Source organism: Eriocheir sinensis, chromosome 2, assembly GCF_024679095.1.
Source record: "Eriocheir sinensis breed Jianghai 21 chromosome 2, ASM2467909v1, whole genome shotgun sequence".
In the NCBI taxonomy this organism is placed as follows: domain Eukaryota; kingdom Metazoa; phylum Arthropoda; class Malacostraca; order Decapoda; family Varunidae; genus Eriocheir; species Eriocheir sinensis.
Genome location: NC_066510.1, coordinates 5,903,873 through 5,928,287, shown reverse-complemented (window position 1 = coordinate 5,928,287; position 24,415 = coordinate 5,903,873). Strand labels below are relative to the sequence as shown.

Below are 24,415 nucleotides of genomic sequence, written 5' to 3'. Positions count from 1 at the left end.
GAGAAAAAACAAACATGAGATTTCCGCCCACTGCTCCTCATGATGTGCTGTGAGGAGTGGTGCGGAAAGTATTTTCAAGGATGATGTGAATGAAAGAGGATGTAAAGATTTCATATCAATTATGTAAATATTCATCAAATTTTCAAACTGTAAATATGTAGTAGGACTCCTGAGACTAAGGGACCAAGAGATAGGTTTAAGATGAACAACAGACACAAAGATGAAAAAAAAAATGACAGACATACTCGTGGAATGATAAAAAAAATTCAGCAATTATTTAACACAAAGTTAGAGGCTCATATCAGCAGGGATACTACTTTTCTAAGGGTTTACTACTACTACTACTACTACTACTACTACTACTGTTCTGGGTGTTAAGTATATTCCTAAATAGAAAGTATCATAAACTTCAAGCAGCTGATATTAACAGCTCTACTTTCACATGAGTTTATAAAGTACAGGCTACAGGCTAAAGAACATTCAGTTAAAGGGGTGCCACAGGAAGTTATTTCAAGGGAAGAATACAAACTCACCAATTGTTATCTCTGGACTCAAGCACCTCAAGTCTCGCTCCGGGAACAAAATCAATGCCGGGTTTGTAGACGTGAAGCTGGCGAGCCATGGCACTGGCCTGCAGGATGTCCGCTTTGCTCACGACTGTCTCCGATTTATTGCCAACCTGCAACCCAGAGAGGACCAACTAAAGTCATCACAAAGATATGAAGGAAATGCTAAATAGTAACCCTCAGACAGCAGTGGAACTCTACATAGACAGTCCAAAATTCAGTCAGTCAGTTTTGTATGGCAGAAACATAACAACATTTCCAGACTGCGGTAGAATCTATGCATAGACAATAGTTAAAACATCTCTCATGCGGCGTAACTATATTTATGCTACGGTCCTAAGGTCGGCAGTGACTATGGGCCAGTTTTACAGTCCAATACAGGAAGTTTGTGAGCTCCCCAACCAGACACAAAATACAACAAAAATCCCTTGTTTGCCATTCATATAGAAAGGAGGAAATTTTATGAAACCACACATCAGGAAATCTCTTTATTAGTACCTGGTATTGAGTGGAAATAACGGATCATTGAGGAGAATACAGCTTGGTTAGGGCGCTTATGGATCATTGAGGAGAATACAGCTTGGTTAGGGCGCTTATGGATCATTGAGGAGAATACAGCTTGGTTAGGGCGCTTACAATGACTCAGTGTTGGACTGTCGAACTGGCCCAAAGACTCGCCTTATCTACAGATGATTCATTTTGGGGGGAGATACTCTGCAAATACAGCCATCTAAGAGTTAAAAGCACCAATGGAGTGCACTTGTGATCTAATGCACGAGAGCTTGTGTGTAAACTTATCCCAAACTCACCAGAATGTGAAGTACATGTGTTATAGCAATAGAGAAGTGCATGAAATCATCACTATGTGGATTGGTAAGTTTTCAATTATTCAATTCAATTAACAGGCTTTTTTTTTTTTTTTTTTACTGCAGGCTTTTTTTTATTGTTTCCTTTTCTTTGTGCCCTTGTGCTGTCTCCATTGCTGTAAAAAAAAAAAATCCACATACCTTCATTCAATTAACTCTTTCAAGCCGTGTAATCCTGACTTATTTGAGCTTCTTGCAATTTAAAGACCGACATGCATTATGAAAGGCATGTCAACACATACGTAATGCTCTCCCAGTCTTTGAGAAAATCCAATCTAGTAGAGGAGAGGGTGACTGAATAACTGAAATAAATTAGGCATCTGCTGTTCAGAAAGTCATACAGATCGGACACCAGTTGTTGCCCCCGAGAAATCTCACCAAATTCAACGTTACCAAACAAAAAGTCGTGATACAATGGAAAAGAAAGAATAGTTGATGCCGAGAGACTAAGCTAATATCCCAAGTCTTACTACAGGAGAAGAAACCATAACTCGTCACTCAGTGCTAATGCAAATAATAATACTGACCTCTCTTTCGTCCACTCCTCTTAACCCTTTTTTATAGGAGCAATAATAATAGAGGGGCGATCAGAAAGTAATGACAGTTGTAGCCGTAACACGAAAACCTTGAGGGCTGGGAGGGAGCGGAGCTGGAGGAGTGGAGTGCTGCCTGTCCTGACTTGTTTGAATCTATCGCTGCTTCTCTGGCTTGTCCTGTCTTGTTGTAATGTGTGAATGCATCAGTCTTGATTTTGCTTTCTGACTGGAAACAATGGATTTCTCGAAAGAAGGCTGTTGGTTCACTACTTGGAAACTGGGGAAGAAGGCAACAGAGATTCGAGGGGAATTGCAACAGAAATTCGAGGGGAATTGTTGCAAGTTTTTCCTGAATCTACTTCATCACCTGAAACTATCTCCCGCTGGATTCACGCTTTTGCAGCCGGAAAAACTGAACTAAAAGATGAACAGTTCTCTGGATGCCCTCGGACATCTGTGACCAAAGCAAACGTGGTCCTTGCGCAGTCCATCATTGACGACGATCCAACTGTAACTCTTCGGTTCTTATCCTTGGAGCTTGGCGTCAGTTATGGGAGTGCACATGACATTGTGCATGAACACTTAGGGCTGAGGAAGAAGTGTGCTCGATGGATACCCCATTTGCTGACGGAAAATCAGAAGATCGAACGGATGCAGATTTGTCGTCTCTGGCTAGCGGAATTTGAGCCAAATGGCCCGAAACGGTTTTCGGTTGTTGCCACTTGAGATAAGTGTTGGATTCCTTCCTTCACTAACTGAGACAAGCAGTCCAACATGGTGTGGTTGGGTGATGAAGAGCATCGACCTCAAATCTTGAAGGAAGAATTTCACAGTCGGAAGCGCCTTTTCACCATCTTATTCAATTCACAAGGACCAATGTGTGTGGATGTGCTGCCCCAACAGTCTACTATCACAGCCCAGTAATACACCGACCAGGTCCTTCTGCAAGTCCTGGCACATCAGACCAAGTCCGCACCAACCTGCTGCCGATCGTGCCTCTTGTTGCGCCACGACAATGCTGCACCCCACAAAGCTCGCCTCACTGCGCAGTACCTGGAGCAGCATGGCATCTCTCTTTTCCACCATCCACCCTACTCACCTGACCTTGCTCCCTGCGTCTTTTGGTTATTCCCAAAAATTAAAGCTGCGATCACTGGGAAGCAATTTCAATGCATCCAAGATCTGGCACGAACAGTAAATTCAGAGTTTCTAGGTATACCGCATTCTGAGTTCCGTGACCTGCTTCATGAAATGGCGGAGGATGATGGAACACTGCATAGAGGCAGGAGGGGAGTACTTTGAAAGAATGTAAGCCCTGGTTTTGATTTTCCTTCATACCATCAAAATATATGATGTCACTGTCATTACTTTCTGATCAGCCCTCGTCGTATTCTTTTTCTGCTTCGTTTACAGCCCACCTTCTCCCATTCTAGGTGAGGTAGGACTTGTGGTGATCCTCGTCCACCTAGCTCGGTCCAGCGATAATCCTTCCTCTATTTCTAACACTTCCGAGTCCTGTTAAACTGTTCCTCAATTTCCTCCATAATCTTCAGCACTCCGCCCTCTCTCTCTCTTACCACATGTCCGAACCATTGCAACCTCCTCTGTCTTACTCTCTCCTGTATCTCTTTCAAGCCATATCTCTTAGCCACTTCCTCAATGGACACACCTCAACATCCTTTGGACATCTTCTTAGGATATCCCCTACTCTTCCTCTTACTACTGATGTCTCAGCACCATACAGCATAATGGATCTAATACTTTTGCTCACTAACAAGCTTGCCGTCTCTCTCCATTTTGTCCACGCTCGTGCCACTCTTGCTTTCACTGCTCTCTCCACTCCAGCCTCACAGTCCAACACGCCTCCAAGGGAACAAAATTCATACATGTACTTCCTCTGCTCTCCCTCTCACAGCCATCATCAGTCCTCTCTCTTGTTTCCTTCCATTCCGCAAGCTGGACACTGAAAATTCTGTACCCCCTTTGACCCCTTGGCTGCAGATTTCCTACAAGAAGACATCACCAAGCAACAGGAGTGCAACAAAAAGTGGCTGCTACAATTCAATGAAGAAAAATGGAAAGTCATGCACCTTGGGAGGGGAAATCCAGCATATCAATACCACATGGGAAACTCCACTATCCACCGCAGAAGCAGAGAAAGACCTGGGAGTATACGTTACCAGGCTACCAGTGAAAGCCAAATCCATGCCAATCGCAGCGGACGGGTTAATACCACCAGAGGAGAGTAGATGGGGAGAGCCCTGAAGAAGATGAAAAATGGGAAAACATCTGGACCATCTGAGCTAGCAACAGAAATGATAAATGCAGTGGGGAATGATGGTAAAGAATGGTTGCTAAGACTGCTGGAGAAGGTATCGAGGGAGGTATGCAGACACCAAACGACTGGAGGAGGAGGAGGGGCATGGGATGGGGGGAGGATGGGAAATCACCTTTACCATTTGAGCTATCAACAAAAATGATAAATGCAATGACGAATGATGGTAAAGAATGGTTGCTATCGACTGGAGGAGGTATCGAGAGGGGCGTGCAGATACCAAACAACTAGAGGAGGAGGAGGAGGAGGAGGAGGAGGAGGATCTGCACTGTGTAAAAGAATAAAGGCGACTTATTTGAAATTACAGAAGAACATAAGAGGTACACAGATTGGGTTCATGAGAGACTGAGGGACAATGGACGCTTTTGTCACTGTGAGGCAACTACAAGAGAAGGGAGGCTTTGGAGGGAAATCGGAGGGTGTATCATGGTTTTGTCGATCCAGAGAAGGCGTATGACAGGGTGCCAAGGGACGTGCATGGTGGTAAAGAATGTGTGCAGAGTCAAGAACAATGGTGAGAACAATATATGGTGATACGGAGGAGTTTGTGAAGGAGCAAGTTTTTTTGTTTTGTTTTTTTGTTTGTTTTTTACAGTAAAGGAAACAGCTCAAGGGCAAAAAAAAAGGAAACAATAATGAAAAAAAAGCCCACTAATCACTGCTCCTATAGTTGGGCCACATCAAGGCTCTGCACTGGGTCCTCTCCTCTTTGTGGTAGTAAAGGACGACCTGTGCGAGGCAACTGGCGAATGCTATATCGTCACCTTCGTAAGCAAGGCACCTAAGGCATTATTTTCTACTTTACAGGAAATAGGAAAAGAACCGTCATCATCTCATTTGGCTTAATATTTAGGCAGAAATGAAAAGGCCAATTCTAGAACACTCAAACCCTGAATGACGAAGGCAACTCTGGACGATTCTGGGCATATTCCTCCTACTCATCCTCCCTCTGACTCCTTTATGCCTGTTATAAAGATTCTTCAAAATGATGTTTTCTATGCCCTCTCTGGCCTCAATCCTCAGAAGGCTTATGGACCTGATGGAGTGCCTCCTATTGTCCTTAAAAACTGTGCCTCCGTGCTGTCACCCTGCCTGGTCAAACTCTTTCGCCTCTGCCTGTCAACATCTACCTTTCCTTCTTGCTGGAAGTATGCCTTCATACAGCCTGTGCCTAAGAAGGGTGACCGCTCCAATCCCTCAAACTACCGTCCTATTGCTTTACTTTCTTGTCTATCTAAAGCTTTTGAATCAATCCTTAACCGGAAGATTCAAAAGCACCTTTCCACTTCTGACCTTCTATCTGATCGCCAGTATGGGTTCCGCAAGGGGCGTTCTACTGGTGATCTCCTAGCCTTCTTAACTGACTCTTGGTCATCCTCTCTTAGCCGTTTCGGTGAAACTTTTGCTATTGCGCTGGACATATCAAAAGCTTTTGATAGGGTCTGGCACAAATCTTTGCTTTCTAAACTACCCTCCTACGGTTTCTATCCTTCTCTCTGTACCTTTATCTCCAGTTTCCTCTCTGACCGTTCTATTTCTGCCGTGGTAGACGGTCACTGTTCTTCCCCTAAATCTATTAACAGTGGTGTCCCACAGGGTTCTGTCCTATCTCCCTCTTTTCTGTTGTTCATTGATGATCTTCTTTCCAAAACGAACTGTCCTATCCATTCCTACGCCGATGATTCCACTCTGCATTATTCAACTTCTTTTAATAGAAGACCCACCCTTCAGGAACTTAACGATTCAAGGCTGGAGACTGCAGAACGCTTAGCCTCAGACCTTACTATTATTTCCGATTGGGGCAAGAAGAACCTGGTGTCCTTCAATGCCTCAAAAACACAGTTTCTCCACCTATCCACTCGACACAATCTTCCAAACAACTATCCCCTATTCTTTGACAACACCCAGCTATCACCTTCCTCAACACTAAACATTCTCGGTCTATCCTTAACTCAAAATCTCAACTGGAAACTTCATATCTCATCTCTTACTAAATCAGCTTCCTCGAGGCTGGGCGTTCTGTACCGACTCCGCCAGTTCTTCTCCCCTGCACAGTTGCTGTCCATATACAGGGGCCTTGTCCGCCCTCGTATGGAGTATGCATCTCATGTGTGGGGGGGCTCCACTCACACAGCTCTTCTGGACAGAGTGGAGGCTAAGGCTCTTCGTCTCATCAGCTCTCCTCCTCATACTGATAGTCTTCTACCTCTTAAATTCCGCCGCAATGTTGCCTCTCTTTCTATCTTCTATCGATATTTCCACGCTGACTGCTCTTCTGAACTTGCTAACTGCATGCCTCCCCCCCTCCCGCGGCCCCGCTGCACTCAACTTTCTACTCATGCTCATCCCTATACTGTCCAAACCCCTTATGCAAGAGTTAACCAGCATCTTCACTCTTTCATCCCTCACGCTGGTAAACTCTGGAACACTCTTCCTTCATCTGTATTTCCTCCTGCCTACGACTTAAACTCTTTCAAGAGGAGGGTATCAGGACACCTCTCTTCCCGAAACTGACCTATCTTTCGGCCACCTCTTTGGATTCTTTTTAGGAGCAGTGAGTAGCGGGCTTTTTTTTTTTTTTAATGTTTGTTTTTTGTGTGCCCTTGAACTGTCTCCTTTGCTGTAAAAAAAAAAAAAAAAAAAAACTATACAAAAGCAGGCGTCACGTGTTAAAAAATTGATGTAGACAAAAACCTGGAAATCGCAGAAAAATGAGTTAGGCAATTATTTTATGAGGGTGACGTTATGTAGACGATTTGATGGTAATGGCAAGATCTGAGGAGGAACTACAGGGACGAATGTTAGAGGTTGTCGTAAAGGAGGAGGAGAACAAACTGTGATAGTGGACGCACATGGAAGACAGCTAAGGCAAGTAGATACCGTAGTTTCAAGTATCTTTGAGCAATGGTGGGTGGACAATGCGGGAAAAACAGAACTGGATTTGAGAAGTGGGATGGAAACAAGATGGGCAAGATGGAGAGTGAGGATGCCGCTGAAATTGAGTGATCTATACCACAATGTCAGACCAGTTTTATTGTATGGTGTAAAGGCATGGGCACTGAGAAGGAAGGAGGAGAAACAACTGGAGAGGACAGATGTGAAAATGACATGATGGTTGATGGGAGTGTCTGTGTGAGAGAGAAGGAGAGGTAAAGTTGGAAAGTTTTGTTTAGTCAGCGCAACATCTGTGGTCATATGCCAGAGAGAGACAGAAGGGGAAGGAATTATAGGAGAAGGGAACAGTTCCCAGGAGACGGGACACAACCCCCGATTAATACCTGGTACCCATTCACTGCTGGGTGGACAAACCCAAATTTTTCCACTCCGCCCGGGAATCGAACCCGGGCTCTTTCAGTTATGAGCCAAGTGTGCTAACCACTGCACCACGAAGCCCCAGAAGGAGAGGTGAGGACATCAGAATGGAGGCAGGAGTTGTGTCAGTAACAGAGAGGGCAAGAAAGGAGACAGGTGGAGGGGAGAAGATCAAAAGGGAGCCGGAGATTTCGATGGAGGGACAGAACTGAGAGAGATATGAGGCAGCTGGGTCTGGGCGAAGTGGATGCAGAGGACAGAAGATACTGGCGGCAACATACAGAGTGGTCGACCCCAGCAGGGATTAACCCTTTGACTGTGGATTTCCTACAAGAAGACATCACCAAGCTACAGGAATGGAACAAAAAGTGACTGCTACAATTCAGTGAAGAAAATTGTGAAGCCATGCACCTTGGGAGGGGAAATCCAGCATACCAATACTACATGGGAAACACTCCACTATCCACCACAGAGGCAGAGAAAGACCTGGGACTATATGTTACCAGGCTACCAGTGAAAGCCAAATTCGTGCCAATCACAGCGGATGGATTAAGGAAGAGATGAAGAAGTGTAGTGCGGCGATGGCCTGATGAGCGAGCCTCCCATAACCCACTTAGCCAGTGGGGTACCTCTTTGGCCGACTCGGTAAGGAGTGGCTCTCCCGTCACGTTGGTTGCGGGTTCAATCCCAGGCAGCCGGCGAATACCTGATCTTGATTAATTTCTCTCTCGTGTGTTACACACAGAAGAAGAGGTGTTAGAAACAGAGGAAAATAGAAAAACATGCTCTAGGGGCATTCAGTGAATGGGGTACCTCTTTGGCTGACTCGGTTAGGAGTGGCTCTCCCATCACGCTGGTCGCGGGTTCAATCCCTGCCCAGGCAGCCGGGGAATACCCTCTCCTTCTTGTGATTAATTTCTCGTGTGTTTCGATACACGCAGAGGACATGTGGGACTGAGAGAGTAATAGAAAAAGAGAATAGAAAATCTCGTCATTAAATTGGTGGCATGGCGTGCAGTGCAGCGACTATGCCTGATGAACGAGCCTCCCATAACCCACTTAGCCAGTGGGGTACCTCTTTGGCCGACTCGGTAAGGAGTCACGTTGGTCGCGGGTTCAATCCCTCCGCTGCCACCAGTGTCATGCCCCGAGAGCATGTTTTTCTATTTTCCTCTTTTTAACGTCTCTCTGCGTATGAAACACATGAGAAATTAATCAAGATCAGGATATTCGCCGGCTGCCTGGGATTGAACCCGCGACCAACGTGACAGGAGAGCCACTCCTTACCGAGTCGGCCAAAGAGGTACCCCATTGGCTAAGTGGGTTGTGGGAGGCTTGTTCATCAGGCATAGTCACTGCACTACAGAAGATCGGGAAGTAAACTATTCAGGTAAAAAGAGCTTGGGTGTGGATAGGGACATGTCAAAATAAATACTGCTAGACATTCACTATCATGACGAAAGTTCAACTCAATTTTTCATGTTTTTTATTAGTTATGATGCATGATAGCTGGCAAACGTATCTTCTCTGGGGAACAAAAAAATCAAGATCAAATCAACCAGTATATATATATATAGAAATATTGATTATAAGCTGATGAATTCCCTATACTGTCCAAACCCCTTATGCAAGAGTTAACCAGCATCTTCACTCTTTCATCCCTCACGCTGGTAAACTCTGGAACAATCTTCCTTCATCTGTATTTCCTCCTGCCTACGACTTGAACTCTTTCAAGAGGAGGGTATCAGGACATCTCTCCTCCCGTATTTGATCTTGCTTTCAGCCACCTCTTTTGTTTCTTTTTTAGGAGCAGCGAGTAGCAGGCTTTTTTTTTTATTATTGTTTTCTTTTTTTGTGTGCCCTTGAACTGCCTCCTTTGTTGTAAAAAAAAAAAAAAAATGTCAACAGCTTTCTTATGACAATTTTCCTCACTTTGTAATTTTGAAGATGCTGTGCCTCCTCTATCATATGGAAAACCAATGCCACTAAACCCCTTGAGTGCAGATTTCCTACAAGAAGACATCACCAAGCTACAGGAATGGAACAAAAAGTGGCTGCTACAATTCAGTGAAGAAAAATGTAAATTCATGCACCTTGGGAGGGGAAATCCAGCATACCAATACCGCATGGGAAAAACTCCACCATCCACCACAGAGGCAGAGAAAGACCTGGGACTATATGTTACCAGGCTACCAGTGAAGGCAAAATCCATGCCAATGGCAGTGGACGGATTAAGAGTACAAACACCGACTCCATTCAAGACCCACTGACCTGACACATATCGGTACTCTTGGAAAAACATTACATATTCCCTAAAAATTTGTGATAAATACAGATTATTTTCCATAAGTCATAGGCAGGAGGAAATACAGACAAAGGCGAGCTCTTCCAAAGTCTGCCAGTGAAAGGAATGAAAACGCTGGTTATCTTGCATAAGAGATTTGGAGAGCATAGGGATGAGCCAGAGTAATAAGCAGGTGGAGGCATGCAAGTCAGCATGAAATTATAGATAGGAGACAGAAAGAGAGGCAACACTGAAGCAGAATTTGAGAGGTAGAAGACTGTCAGTAAGAGGAGGGGAGTTGACGAGCTGAGCAGCCTTTGACTCCTCTCTGTCCAAAAGGGCTGTGAGTGTGGAGCCCCCCCACACATAGATACATACTCCATATGAAGGCAGACAAGGCCCCTGTATATGGACAGCAACTGGGAGGGGGAAAAAACTGATGGAGATGATACAGAATGCCTAACCTTGAGGAACCTAATTTAGCAAAAGAGGAGATATGAGGTTTTCAGTTAAGATTCTGAGTTAACCCGGTAGCAGCGATGGGCTAAATTTGTGGCTTTACCATGTAGCAGCAACGGGCCAAATTTGTGCCATGATTTAAACCCTAAAAAATAGATGATACATAAACTGATCACAAATGCTTTGATATATATATATTATGAAATGGTTTGTGTGAGTGATGATTTTTTCTCATTTTTCTCACTTAGAGGGACCATTAAGAAACATGATCCTTGCTGCTACCAGGTTAAGGATAGGCCAAGAATGTCTATTATAGAGGAAAGGGACAGCTGAGTGTTATCGAAGAATAGAGGATAAGTGTTTGGAAAATTGTCTTGTATTGTCAGGTAGAGAAATTGAGTTGGTGCATGTATGAGATGTACAGGACCCTACCATCACTCACCACATGTTCTCACTGAAAAAGGCAAAAAATATCAAATGAAAATAAACTTACTTTATCTGTTGATGGAGAAAATCCCAAAAACTCTTCTTCATCTGATGATTTGTCGTCCTTTGCTCCTCCACCTTTTTCATGGTCACTCTTCTCAGCTTTCATGGGAGCTGGAAATAGATATGAAAAGTAGGGTATCTAATCTTTTTTGTGTGTGAAAAAAATGGATACACTGACATACCTAACACAGAAGTGAAAGGTCAGATGTGTTGTTGATCTTCATAGAATCATAAAATGAGGCCAGTGGTTGAAGTGCACCAGGAAGGTGGGCTTTAGGAAGGTGCAGAAGGTGGTACAAACACACCAGGAGGGTGAGGCTGTGTTCTCACAAGGCCCGGTGGTGTGGGCAGCATGGAGGGTCAGACGACCTTCAAATGGGTAAATGACACAAAACAGGGATGATGAAACAATTGTGAAAGTGTCCACATGAAGAATAAGAAAGGAACTATTAGTCAAAGACATTTTGAGATGTTAAATTTTGTGAAGTTTGTAAAGTGAAGTGTATTCTGCAAGTGCCCTGACACAGAGGATACTGATGGGGATCGAAAGGAAATTATTTAACTCCTTGAGTGCAGATTTCCTACAAGAAGACATCACCAAGCTACAGGAATGCAACTAAAAGTGGCTGCTACAATTCAATGAAGAAAAATGTAAAGTCATGCACCTTGGTTCTATTTCCTTTGTTTACTTATAAGTGGCCAAGAAAACACTATAGGGATAAACCAACATATGTGCTTGTGTTTCTACATATTCACACACTTTCTGGTAATATTCCTGTTGTTTCTGATTTACACAACATATGAAATGCTACCTTAACAAAGCACTTGCAAAAGCTCAGTCACCAGCAGAATTGAATATAATATGTAAGTTATGCCTCCATGAAAAAATACTTGACTAAATAAATATGAAAGCTCACAAAGTAAAAATGTGCTTATTCAATTGATCTGACACCCCCTTGATGGTGTGGGCTGCTGGCAGACACACGAAAACATCACATGACGAGGCGCGACAGTTTTTAATGTGACACGTTAATACCAGGAACACGGCTGTACAATCATGTGCTTTTGTGAGTCTTCCTCATAGAAGAAACCCGTATGTGAAGGAGTATGAAAGACAGGGCAACACTCCCATCCTAGAATTCACAGCCATGGATATGAAAACTGTGAGAAACGAATGTGAAAAGTGGTGTGGGGCGGAGAGCAACTTCATGTGTCTGATCTGACCACGCCACACTCCACTCCTTTCACAGTCACACCCACACCAAACCTCTCGTTCACGCTCTCATTATTTTCTCCGTCCCACCCTGAAACACTACATGCGCCTCATATATAACTTATTTCCACTGCACGTATTCTCGATTGCTGTGTTGCATTCCATGTCAGAGTTGGCAGGATAAGATTGTTCCTTATTCCCCTCTTTACCTCCATCCTCACACTTCTTCCTCTCAAAACTCTCTCCGACACACCTACTTACTACCTGTCTGCCCTTCACTGCTCTTTCCCTCACCTCACCTTCCATGCTTATAATGTACCTAAATATTTAAACTTGCAACAGACAGACAGACCCAGAATACTCTGCTTAAAATGACCAGGAAGGAGCATTCACACCCACAAAGAAGAATGTCATGCAAATCAAGCTTTCAACCACTGGTGTAAGAACATATGTTGCTTTGGTGTCACCTTCTAGTGCTCGGTCGTGGTTGTCGTATGAAATATTAAAGTATTTCATATTCTGATTCTTCTCTTGCCTACAGGCAGAAAGTGGAGATCATATAATTGGTCGAGGGCAGTGAAACAAAGCGTGCTGTCGGAAGAAAGCTTAGAATAAATGAGTCTACATTCAGGGGGGTTGTTAAGGACGCAGAAAAGACAAAGGCATATATGAAGATCGTATGTGTAGGCAGAACCGCACCTTTGATCAGACGTCGTAACAGCAGAAGCAAATAATTACACAACTTCCAATATTTCCAGGCTCGTAACTCATCAAAAAATGTGAAGATAAGTGGGGATGCGGCAAGTGGAGATCGAGAAGCAGCGTGTAACTACCCTCCAACCCTTCGGAACGTGATTTAGTCAGGCCAGTACACCCTCGGCCAGATGCTCAACATGGATGTGGTGAATTTCTACTGGAAAGCGATGCCAAGTCACTCTTTCAGCACCACAAGATGTTCAAAAATTCATGGAGGGAAGGCACTCATGGAAAGATGCACCCTGCTCTTAGCAATGAACACTTGGTGAACGTGCCGCCTTAAACCCTTGACTGCGGATTTCATACCAGAAGACATCACCCAGCTACAGGAATGCAACAAAAAGTGGCAGCTACAATTCAGTGAAGAAAAATGTAAAGTCATGCACCTTGGGAGGGGACATCCAGCATACCAATACCACATGGGAAACACTCCACTATCCACCACAGAGGCAGAGAAAGATCTGGAAGTCTATGTTACCAGGCTACCAGTGAAGGCGAAATCCCTGCCAATCACAGCGGACGGGTTAAGCCAACAGTTAATCATTGAGGCAGAGAAATTCCAGGGGCTAGTTTCTCAACCACAACAGCCGAGGATATTCATAACCTGCACAGGAATGTTAGCCGAGCCAGGCTGATAGCCAAGGATGAAATTGCTGAGATAGAGGAAAGCCATGAGGGGGAGAATGTGGAGGATGTCTGATGTGAGGGACTGCCTTTTGCAATAATTTGAGGTACTCCATAATGGGGAAATAATCTGCCAAATCCTTGAGCAAGATTCAACGCTCACCAACGCTTCAGACAGGCATGTCATTCTCAACAAGGCATTGGAGGGCTGGCTGCACAAACTATTTAAATCTAATGTGCATCGTGAGGCACTCTGGGATATTCTGTGGATCTGTGGGATTCCTGCAAGGATTATTAACCTAATGTCTTTACTCTGGGGCTGAGAGTGCTGTGAAGTGTGGGAGAGGCATTTCTAGCTTCTTCACTGTAAATTCAGTAGTGAGGCAGGGATGCATCCTTGCTCCATCACTTTTCAATGCTTTTTTTTACGTCTATGCCTATAGCACCGGTAGGCCTGCTTGAGGGGTCTGGATGGTGTTCGGCCCCAGCCCGTCATGGCGCAGGCAAGTGTTTATAGTTGCTGATCAATATCATTCTGGAGCATGTTGGTAACATTAAGGCCACTGACCTTGTTTTTGCTGATGCTGTACTTTTTGTGAAATTACTGGAGGTTCTGGTACTGGCTTTCAAAGTGTTGCATGAGGAAGTGAAACCTTCAGGACTGAAGGTCTCCTGGGCCAAAACAAATCTCCAGTCATTTGGAGGCTTGCTGGCTGACACAGTTCAGTTTGTTCATGCATGAGGTGAGGACGCTGAAGTCACCAAGTTTCACATATCTTGGTAACATAGTGCATAACAATGGCGGTCTTAACCCCTAAAGGACAGGCTAGAGGGCAATTTTTTGCTTGCAGAGCGTGTGCCACGTTGATAAAATTCGGCTAAATAAGTGTTCTTCATCAGTGCCCTGTGTGGCAATTTCAGACAAAACACAATTATTCACAGTACTTTTGCATTGGCAATCTTTCATTTACATGATGAAATAAACAAGAAGTTCCTCGGTTGCAGCACAGCGGAGATATGATATTGGGAAGTGCAAATTTTGGCAGGAAACCGGAAGACGGGAATTACCGCACCCCACCTTTCTGACTTTATCTGCCCAAGCAGGAATTCCCGCCAGCCGCCCTTCAAGGGTTAAGTACCATATTTTGCGGCATATAACATGCACCTTTGTCAATTAAAAATGCCAGAAAGTTACCCCTGCGCGTTATATGCCAAAGGTACAAATTTTGATTTTTTTTTTTCGGTCTGCATTTTTCCGCCATAATTTTGAAGTTTGTGTGGGGTTTTATATGTCAGCGTGACTCCTAGGCTGCCACACAACTTCTCCGTGCCATTCTCAGTGTTTCCATGACTGTAACATGGGCAGGAGAGTTTTTTGTAGTTTCCGCATCTGAATCCGCGCCCGAGTGTCCACAGCCAGTGACCTTGACTCCTCCTAAGCCTTCTCTTGCTCCCAAAAGAGCTCTCAGTGTGAGTGCAATTGGGAGAGAGGTGAGTGACTTTTCCAAGCTTTGAAAGTGGTGTTAGTGGTGAAGACAGTGACATCAACAGCCTTGAACTCTTACCCCTTGTCTTATCAGGAAAGCTGAGCCCCGTTATTGTGCAACCTCAGTTTGGTGCCATCCTGTAGATCAATCTCATTACGGTAATGGTGGATGTGATACTTAGGCCCCTGAGGATGCATCCCACCACCCTTCAGGGTTATCAAGTTGAGAACATGAGGGTAATGAAGGGGGTTTGTAACAGGGTCAAGGGCGTGGAGGGGGAGGACGGCTGCCAACCACAACCTACACAGGGCTGCGAACACAGACTAGCTCCAACCTAAAAGTTACTGCGCTTCATCACATCACCACGGAAACACCACATGACGAAGAGACTTTGGGTTTGAGGCAGATTGAGGAGGAAGGATGGATTAAGCGAATGGTTATAAATTTAAAGCTACTGGCTTAGGTAGAGCCGTGAAATTGATAAAGGAAAGTGACCAATTTTCAGGAGAGCGTCAGAACATTGACAAACAGGGAGAACCAATTTCACGGTACACCCCCGTCCTCTAGGGGTTAATAAAAATTTCGGAAAATTGTACATCATCAGTCTTGCTTAACCGTATATATTTTTGAGTATTTAAAGCACTGAATATTTTTTTTCTAAATTGTTGTCTTAAAGTTTAAGGTAAAGCGCATATGCCGGAGCTGCATAGGTTAATCGCATATGTGTTAGTTGACGTGCGGCACATGCCGGCTGTTATAATAATCGCATAATACCACGGCACATGCGCGCGGTTATACACACTGATCAGTTGAGATGACCTTTCTTTCGGCCACCTCTTTTGATTCTTTTTTGGGGGAGCAGCGAGTAACAGGCTTTTTTTTTATTATTGTTTCCTTTTTTTTGTGCCCAATAGTTAGTTAGTTAGCCAGTTAAAAAAAAAGTTGTAAATGAAAGGGTTAAGAGTGCCAAATATTAAAACCAATTATTACAGGAAGTAAAAGGATAAAACGTATACCCAAAACCTTTAAGGAAAGTATATATGAGGAAGGAAGAGAGAAGAAAAGTATTGGCAAGATGGAAAGGTGTGAAAGCATTTTCTGTTAAGTGGTACGAGGCAGTAAAGGACCAATGGGGATGGAATTCAAAGCACTGAAAATGAAGACAGAAACAGATCCAGTTATCACATGAATGGGGTAGAAATAAGGTGAAGATGTCACAGTGGCAACACTAACACAGAAACAACTAACTGGCTGAGTGAAAGACATTACAGGAAGGAGCAGAGAGACTAGGAGAGGAGAAGGGGGGGATCCTAAGTAACAAAATAGTCTGAGCAAAAAGTTTAGTTCTCGGTAACACTTCAGGATGGACGAGGTGGAATATTTAACCCGGTAGCAGCAGGGATCATGTTTCTTAATGGTCCCTCCAAGCTAGAAAAATGAGAAAAAAATCACCCCTCACACAAACCATTTCATAATATATATCAAAGCATTTGTGATCAGATTATGTATCATCTATTTTGGGGGGTTTATATCATGGCACAAATTTGGCCCGTCGCTGCTACACGGTAATGCCACAAATTTGGCCTGTCGCTGCTACCAGGTTAACATCACACAGGCATACATCATTCTCATCACAAATCCTCTTTCCTCGTCACAAGTGAATGTCAGTAATAGGAAGCATTCTTTCCTCTGCAATACTGGACAACATTTAACCCGTCCGCTGCGATTGGCACGGATTTGGCCTTCACTGGTAGCCTGGTAACATATACTCCCAGGTCTTTCTCTGCCTCTGTGGTGGATATTGAAGTGTTTCCCATGTGGTATTGGTATGGTGGATTTCCCCTCCCAAGGTGCATGACTACATTTTTCTTCATTGAATTGTAGCAGCCACTTTTTGTTCCATTCCTGTAGCTTGGTGATGTCTTCTGGTAGGATATTTGCAGTCAAGGGGTTAATCTGCTCACTTACTTTTTCTCCTCCTCAAAGCTGGATAGGGATGGTGGAATATTTTGATGGGACTGTGAGATGAGACGAAAGCTCAGGCAATGGTGACAAGGGTGAACGATGAGGATGTACAGAAATGGGGATGAAGCAGGAGGGGCCAGGTGAAGAGGTAATAAAGGCTGATGCAGGAAAGGTGAGGAAGGGCACTGTCGTGGAGGCAGGGTGGGTGGAGAGCCCCCGGCCCCCACGGTTTGAAGACAGTTCAGTCAATCAGCCATGTTGTTGTCGGACGGCATTTGTTGTCGGTTGTGCTGTGCTGCCTATCTCTCATTTAATCTTACCAACTATGTAAAATTCTTTGACCATTTGAATTTCAAAGTGGAATGGGGGCACACATTCCATGTCCTTTTTCTAGCCCTCATGCCAAAAAGCCCTGGTTCAACCATGCTTGTTCTCATGCTGTCACAGCTTGAGAGGCAATTCACAAAAGGTACCAGAGCCTTCACACTCCTGCTAATCATGATCTTTACATTTCTGCCTGAAATCGTGCCAAATCTATTCTCTGACTCTTCAAAAACTTTTCATCAATAGAAAATGAATCAATCTTGCTTATGGGCCTGATGGAGTGCCTCCTATTGTCCTTAAAAACTGTGCTTCAATGCTGACACCCTGCCTGGTCAAACTCTTTCGTCTCTACCTATCAACATCTACCTTTCCTTTCTACTGGAAGTATGCCTACATACAGCCTGTGCCTAAGAAGGGTGACCGTTCCAAAAAATCCCTAAAACTACTGTCCCATAGCTTTACTTTCCTGTCTTTCTAAAGCTTTTGAATCAATCCTTAACTGGAAGATTCATAACCATCTATCTACTTCTGACCTTCTATCTGATTACCAGTATGGGTTCCACAATGGGCGTTCAATTGGTGATCTTGCTTTCTTAACTGACTCCTGGTCATCCTCTCTGAGCCATTTCGGTGAAGCTTTCACTGTTGCCCTAGACATCTCAAAAGCTTTTGACAGTCTGGCTCAAATCTTTGCTTTCTAAACTACCCTCCTACAGATTCTATCCCTCTCTGTACTTTCATCTCCAGTTTCCTTTCTGGCCGTTCTATCTCTGCTGTGGTAGACAGTCACTGTTCTTCCCCTAAGCCTATCAACAGTGGTGTCCCGCAGGGCTCTGTTCTATCACCCACTCTCTTCCTGTTGTTCATTAATGATCTTTCCAAAACAAGCTGTCTTATCCACTCCTATGCTGATGACTCTACTCTACATTACTCAACATTTTTTAACAGAAGACCCTCCCAATAGAAATTACAAGACTCTAGGCTGGATGCTGCAGAATGCCTGACCTCAGACCTTGCTATTATTTTTTAATGGGGCAGGAGGATTTCGGTGTCCTTCAATGCCTCAAAAACTCTGTTTCACCCTGTCAACTCGACACAATCTTCCAAACACCTACCCCCTATTCATCGACAACACACAGCTGTCACATTCCTCTACAATTAACATTCTCGGTTTGTCCATAACTTAAATCTAAACTGGAAACTTCACATCTCCTCTCTCATTAAATCAGCTTCCTCTATGTTGGGCATTCATCTCCACCAGTTCTTCTCCCCCTCTCAGAGGCTGTCCATCTACAGGGGCCTTGTCTGCCCTCGTATGGAGTATGCATCTCGTGTAGGGGACTCCACACACACATCTCTCTTGGACAGTGGAGTCAGAGGCCCTTCATCTCATCAGCCTCCGTTCTCTTACTAGCAGTCTTCTACTTCTTAAATTTCACCACAGTGTTGGCTCTCTTTCTATCTTCTATCGATATTTTCATGTTGACTGCTCTTTTGAACTTGCTAACCGTATGCCTCCCCCCCTTCTGCAGCCCCGCTGCACACGACTTTCTACTCTTGCTCATCCCTATTCTGTCCAAATCCCTTATGCAAGAGTTAATTAACTTCTTTATTCTTGTATCCTTTCTGATGGTAAACTCTGGAACAGCCTTCCTTTGTCTGTATTTCCTTTTGCCTACGACTTGAACTCTTTCAAGAGTAGAGTATCAGGACACCTCTCCTCCCATAACTGACCTTTTCTGTGGCCTCTCATTCTGTTTTCTTTGACCAGAGCAGCGTCTAGCGAGCCTTTTAGTTCCTGTTTTTGTTTCTTGCCCTTGAGCTGCCGCCCATGACATAAAAAAAAAGTTAGCACACACAACCCCAGTTTGATATTTCTGGAGGGTATAAACCTACCCATGGAGGGGATGGGGTAGGTTGACAGAGGAGGAAGGATGGTTGGATAAGACACTGATCACAGCAGGTACACTTCACCCATATTATGGTGGCAATGGCTAACAAAACTGCCTTCAATTGACAGGACAGTGAATGCAGCTCATGGCCTCTTCACTCATCCTATCTCCACGGATGCTGTGGTGAGGAAGTGTTGTAACGAAGAACCAGGGGAGGAAGGGCACTGCTGTGAGGAATGAGAACACCGTGGACACATGCTTCAACACACACGGACACCTGGTGCATATCTATTTGTGACGGAAGCCTTTGCTGGATTAACCCCTTGACTGCAGATTTCCTACAAGAAGACATCACCAAGCTACAGGAATGGAACAAAAAGTGGCTGCTACAATTCAATGAAGAAAAATATAATGCCATGCACCTTGGGAGGGGATATCCAGCATATCAATACCACATGGAAAACACACCACTATCCACCACAGAGGCAGAGAAAGACCTGGGAGGGTACATTACCAGGCTACCAGTGTAGGCAAAATCCGTGCCAATCACAGTGGACATCACACTACCTCTGTCACTCCTCACAATGTATGCATCAGAATAATGCACAGAAGTACTCAGAATTATCTTCACCTGTCGCGAAACAGTGCAGTCTGTTCATGCGTGTGGCGAGGACGTTTAGATCTCAGAAATTTTCACGTATCTTGGTAGCGTAGTTCATAACAACGGTGAGTCTCACCAGGAAGTCTTACGACGGATTGGCCTGGCCCACGGTCTTATGGACTCGATTAATATGGGTATATGGCGTTGTCGATACCTGTGCAGAAGGACAAAGATCCGGATCCTGAAGTCCCTTGTGCTCCTCATCTTACTCTATGATAGTGAGGCATTGACACTAGATGGGAACTTGGAGAGGCTGATTGATGCCTTTGGTAATAAATGAATAAATGTCTACACAGAATCATGAGATGTCGCTGGAATGACTTTGTGTCAATCTGGCGACTACTCCAGACTGATTCGACATATATTACCAGCATAGTCCATCAACACCAACTCTGGCTATTTGGATACGTGGCATGCTGTCCAGAAGCTGACCCTGCTCATCGGGTTGTCTCTTTAACCCTTTCATTGCTAAACACTTGCAGCGAGTGTTAGGTGTATTTGCTGGTGGTGCTAAACGCTCGCTACGAGCTCCACCCGCACTCAAATCTCCCGCGTATGAGAGTTCCAACACTAATTCTCACAACACAGGATTGCCAATTGAGTGGGTTCTTCACTAAATTTGGTGGAAAATCATATCAGCCCAGCGCGGCAAATCTACGGACGAGTAACTGGTGGATGTTCTTGCCCAATATAGCGGCATTTATGCATAGCTTAACCTATCACCTGACTGATTCTTTGACCAAATAGTTGTAAATATTGCAGTTGGCAATACTCCCTCGCCAGAATCTCAAGGAGAGATGTCCGCAGTTCTCTCAATATGGCTGATCATCCCGCACGCACAGACGTAAGTGTTAACATTCAACACTCCCTAAACGTGCATGTACGTTCACAAGAGAGGCATACATAACCGACTCCTATAGATCTGGACCTCCTCTTTCCAATAGTGTTTTTGGTTTTTAGCTGTGATGAATAGTTTTTGAGATACAGAGGTTAAAAGAGACCCCCCATTGGGCTGCCAGACTGCGCCTGAGGGGATAGTCACATCTGCACCACGCGCAAGGAAAGGGTTAAGAGACAATCCTAAGTGGAGGAGGCCAAGGGGATGCCCACGGAGTTCATGGCTTGAGCAAGTCGATAGATCCTGCCAGGAGGTACATAGGATGGGAAGGGGGCCTGCATAGAGACTCACCCGTCAGGACCCCCAGACTTGGCGTCGTAGGGTGAGTGAGGTGATGCGCCCCCCAGCGTATGGGTAGGCAGTGGCTGAGTGGTTAGCGTGCGGGCCCCGCATTCACCACACCATAGACAATGTCAGTTCAAATCCCCATGCTACCACCTGGGATTTTTCAGTCACCGCCAAGTGGCCTAAGACGACCCACATGCGTCCTGAAGACCACCCATCAACCCGGACTCTAGAAGAAACCGTCCAAGTGAATCAAGAATGAGTTCCGGGGAGCAGCATGAGCCAAGCATAACTGGCGCCACAATAAAAATTGCCCATACCATGACGGGCTTATGCCGACCACCTGGCCCCTGAGGAATGCCTACCGGCGCTACAGGTGATGTAAAAAAAAATAATAATAATAATAAAAAATTAAAAAAGCCCCATTGATTGATTGATTCTGTCCCGTCCTTTCTTCCCAATTCGACTATGATTAAATATACAATAGTCAGCCAAGCGGACCACGGTGGGTTTGATTAATTAATCGATGGCTGTCATTTAAGTTAAGGGTAAGTCTGGGGGTCAGTTTTTACATGGATGCCACTTTTAACCCGTCCGCTGCAGTTGGCACGGATTTCACCTTCACTGGTGGCCTGGTAACATATACTCACAGGTCTTTCTCTGCCTCTGTGGTGGATAGTGGAGTGTTTCCCATGTGGTATTGGTATGCTGGATATCCCCTCCCAACGTGCATGACTACAATTTTCTTCATTGAATTGTAGCAACCACTTTTTGTTCCATTCCTGTAGCTTGATGATGTCTTCTGGTAAGAAACTGCAGTCAAGGAGTAAATTCCCAGGCCATGGGTTTCTGTTTGCATGACTCCAACACTGTACAGATTTTTTAGCAGGCTTTGAATGCTCAAGATATATTTTTTGAGCTCCGTTACTACAATACTATCACTCCAATCAGGCTCATTTTGGTCTCAACAAATTTAGCTCACCCTGAACTTAACAACGATCATTGGTGAAGATTTTAACTTGAGCGTTAGTGAGAGCCGGAGAAGCGGGAATGTGGGTGAGGGTGCGTCAGATGTGTGTTTGTGGATATTCCTGGATACCCAGATAAAGTAGACACACCTACTACACGACTATATGGGCAACACATGAGCTCAGGTAGTAGGAATTCATCTAGTGGGAATGCATGTTCTTATGGAAAAAATGGCATATGGATGGCACTACACTGACCAACTGACCTTTTTAGTACCACTGCCTCCCTTGCCAAGCACTGCACAGCCACTCCCTCACTGCAGGACACCAAGAAGGTGCACATACATATGTACACATATAATATATTTGACATACTGGACATAATGCTATGCAAAATGTTAACCCTTTACCGTTCCAATGATGACTTTCATGGTCATGGGATTTTTTTGCCGAGACATCAGGATGACAACTTTCATCATCATCCAAAAAAGTTTTCTTTAATGTTAAAGATAAAATGTATTTGAGGTAATCAAATGTTGGATGACAGACTGAGTGTGTAGCTCGATCCTTGTAGTTTGTCCGCACGGGGGCACAGCGAAGGTGGTGGACAGCTTCTTGTGGAACAACAAGGACTTTACAGTAGTGTTTGTTTTCATCATGTACAGTGGAACCTCAATTCACAAATTTAATTCGCTTCTGAGGTCTGTTTGTCGCCTGAAATGTTCGTAAGCCGAAGCTATATTCCCCATAGGAATTAAAGTAAAATGCATTAATCTGTTCCTGGAATTTTACAACAGTACTTTGTGCACAAGTACGTAACAAAACCAATGGAAATCATTAAATCTAACAAAAAAAGATAAATACAATACTAAGCACATAAAATATTGACGAAAACTTAATTTAATTTTACCATACTTGGACGGTGGAGAGTTGACAGCGTAAGTGAAGGGTGGCGAGGGAGGGAAAGGGAGAGATGCTGTCGTTAGGAAGGGGAGTCCTCTTCCATAAAAAACATCAGGTAACTGTGTTTCTGGGGTTTCCTCTCCTCTCCTCTTGCAACTCTGGCTCCCTTGATCGTCTCTTTATTTTTTAGAATAGTACAGGTCGTTGATGTTGCCACGCCAAACTGAGTTGCAAGATCAGAGACTCCAACACCATTTTCATGTTTGGCGATGATTTCATTCTTTACCTCTGTCATGATTCTCATAATTTTTCTTTTCACTTTGCTGCCATCATTATACTTTTGTGGCCCCATGTTGTCTTATTTAATAATTTATAAAAAAACACAAAACAATGAAATTCAAGAGAAAGCACAGTGAATTCAGGCAGAGATGTGTATTTAGCAAAAGCTACACAGCAACTGACACTCTCCCACCGATACTCCCGATGTGGTGACACATCTCATCCCTCTGTTATAGTCCATCCCATCCTGATCTGCACATGTGAGGGCTTTGCTATTTTGTCCATTTCATTCACTGTACTGTCTCTTAATAGCTTATACTAAGCTTACCTCTGATCCTATGCTAGTTTTCACAAGAAAATGGCCAAATTCCAGGCTGACATGGACCCCGTAGCTCAGCTGCTATTGAATGGAGGGTATCCCATAAACCTGACCTTCAGTCAGAAGAAAACTCTAAGGAGACAGAAGGACAGTCATAAGATCAAAGGCAAGCTTAATATAAGCTATTAGAAGACAGTGCAGTGAATGAAATGGACAAAACAGCAAAGCTCACACATGTGGAAATCCAGCTTGTCACCCCACGATGCTGCCGGCTTGCATGTTTGTTGCTCAAGACACCGTTCGTCAACCAAGACATTTTTGGTTCGGAAAATTTGTTCGTGAACTGATCTGTTCGTGATGAAAGGCATTCGTGACCCAAGGTTCCACTGTATATGCATTATTATTGGTCAACATGCAAACTATATATCATTAGAAGGGAAATTTAATCATTAGAATCGTTTTAAAAAAATTGCAATGTTTAATACTTTTTGATGGGGCAGATTTTGTTTTGAGTGATGTGTAAAAATTTTGCAAGTCATCCAAATTCAACTCACCTTTTTGGTATCATACTTTGTGGAGTTTTCATTTTTGGCCATTGCACAAAATAGCACCATGACTGATACTTTAACTTTAAAATGACACCTAAATGAGCTTCCTATGATGAAAAGTAACTTTGTTATGAGCATTCCAAGTAAAACACCTCTTTGCAAGTGGTTGAAATTCCTGCCACTGCACGTCGCAAGGAAAGTGCAGTTTTCACAGACGTCCCTGACAGGAAGGGGCCAAAATGGCTTTTGAATTGACGTGCCAAGGGCAAGACGGTGGCACTGAGGCGTTGAGGGTGGCGGACTTTTTTTCATTATTGTTGCGGGCTTTTTTCATGATTTTTTTTTCCCTTGTGCTGTTTCCTTTAGTAAAAAATAAATAAAAAAAGAGGTGCACCACACATCTTCCACAGTGCCCTTCCCTGTGTTATTGTGTTTACTCTACATTT

At 44.1% G+C, this 24,415-nt stretch overlaps 1 protein-coding gene across 10 annotated transcripts in view; it reads right to left on the bottom strand.

The window, feature by feature from the left end:
- Positions 1–10,955, bottom strand: part of LOC126998827 (uncharacterized) — a 141,442-nt gene extending 130,487 nt beyond the window's left edge. For 9 of the 10 annotated variants that reach the window (XM_050860963.1, XM_050861014.1, XM_050860987.1 and 6 more), the window contains exons 1-2: positions 10,852–10,955; positions 534–679 (exon numbers count right to left, since the gene is read on the bottom strand). In XM_050860963.1, the coding sequence (XP_050716920.1) occupies positions 534–679; positions 10,852–10,953 (248 nt within the window). In that variant the 5' untranslated portion in view covers positions 10,954–10,955. Of the gene's footprint in view, positions 1–533; positions 680–4,148; positions 4,230–10,851 lie in introns of all 10 variants that reach the window. The other variant, XM_050860996.1, reaches the window with a different exon arrangement.
- Between the last annotated feature and the right edge of the window lie 13,460 nt (positions 10,956–24,415).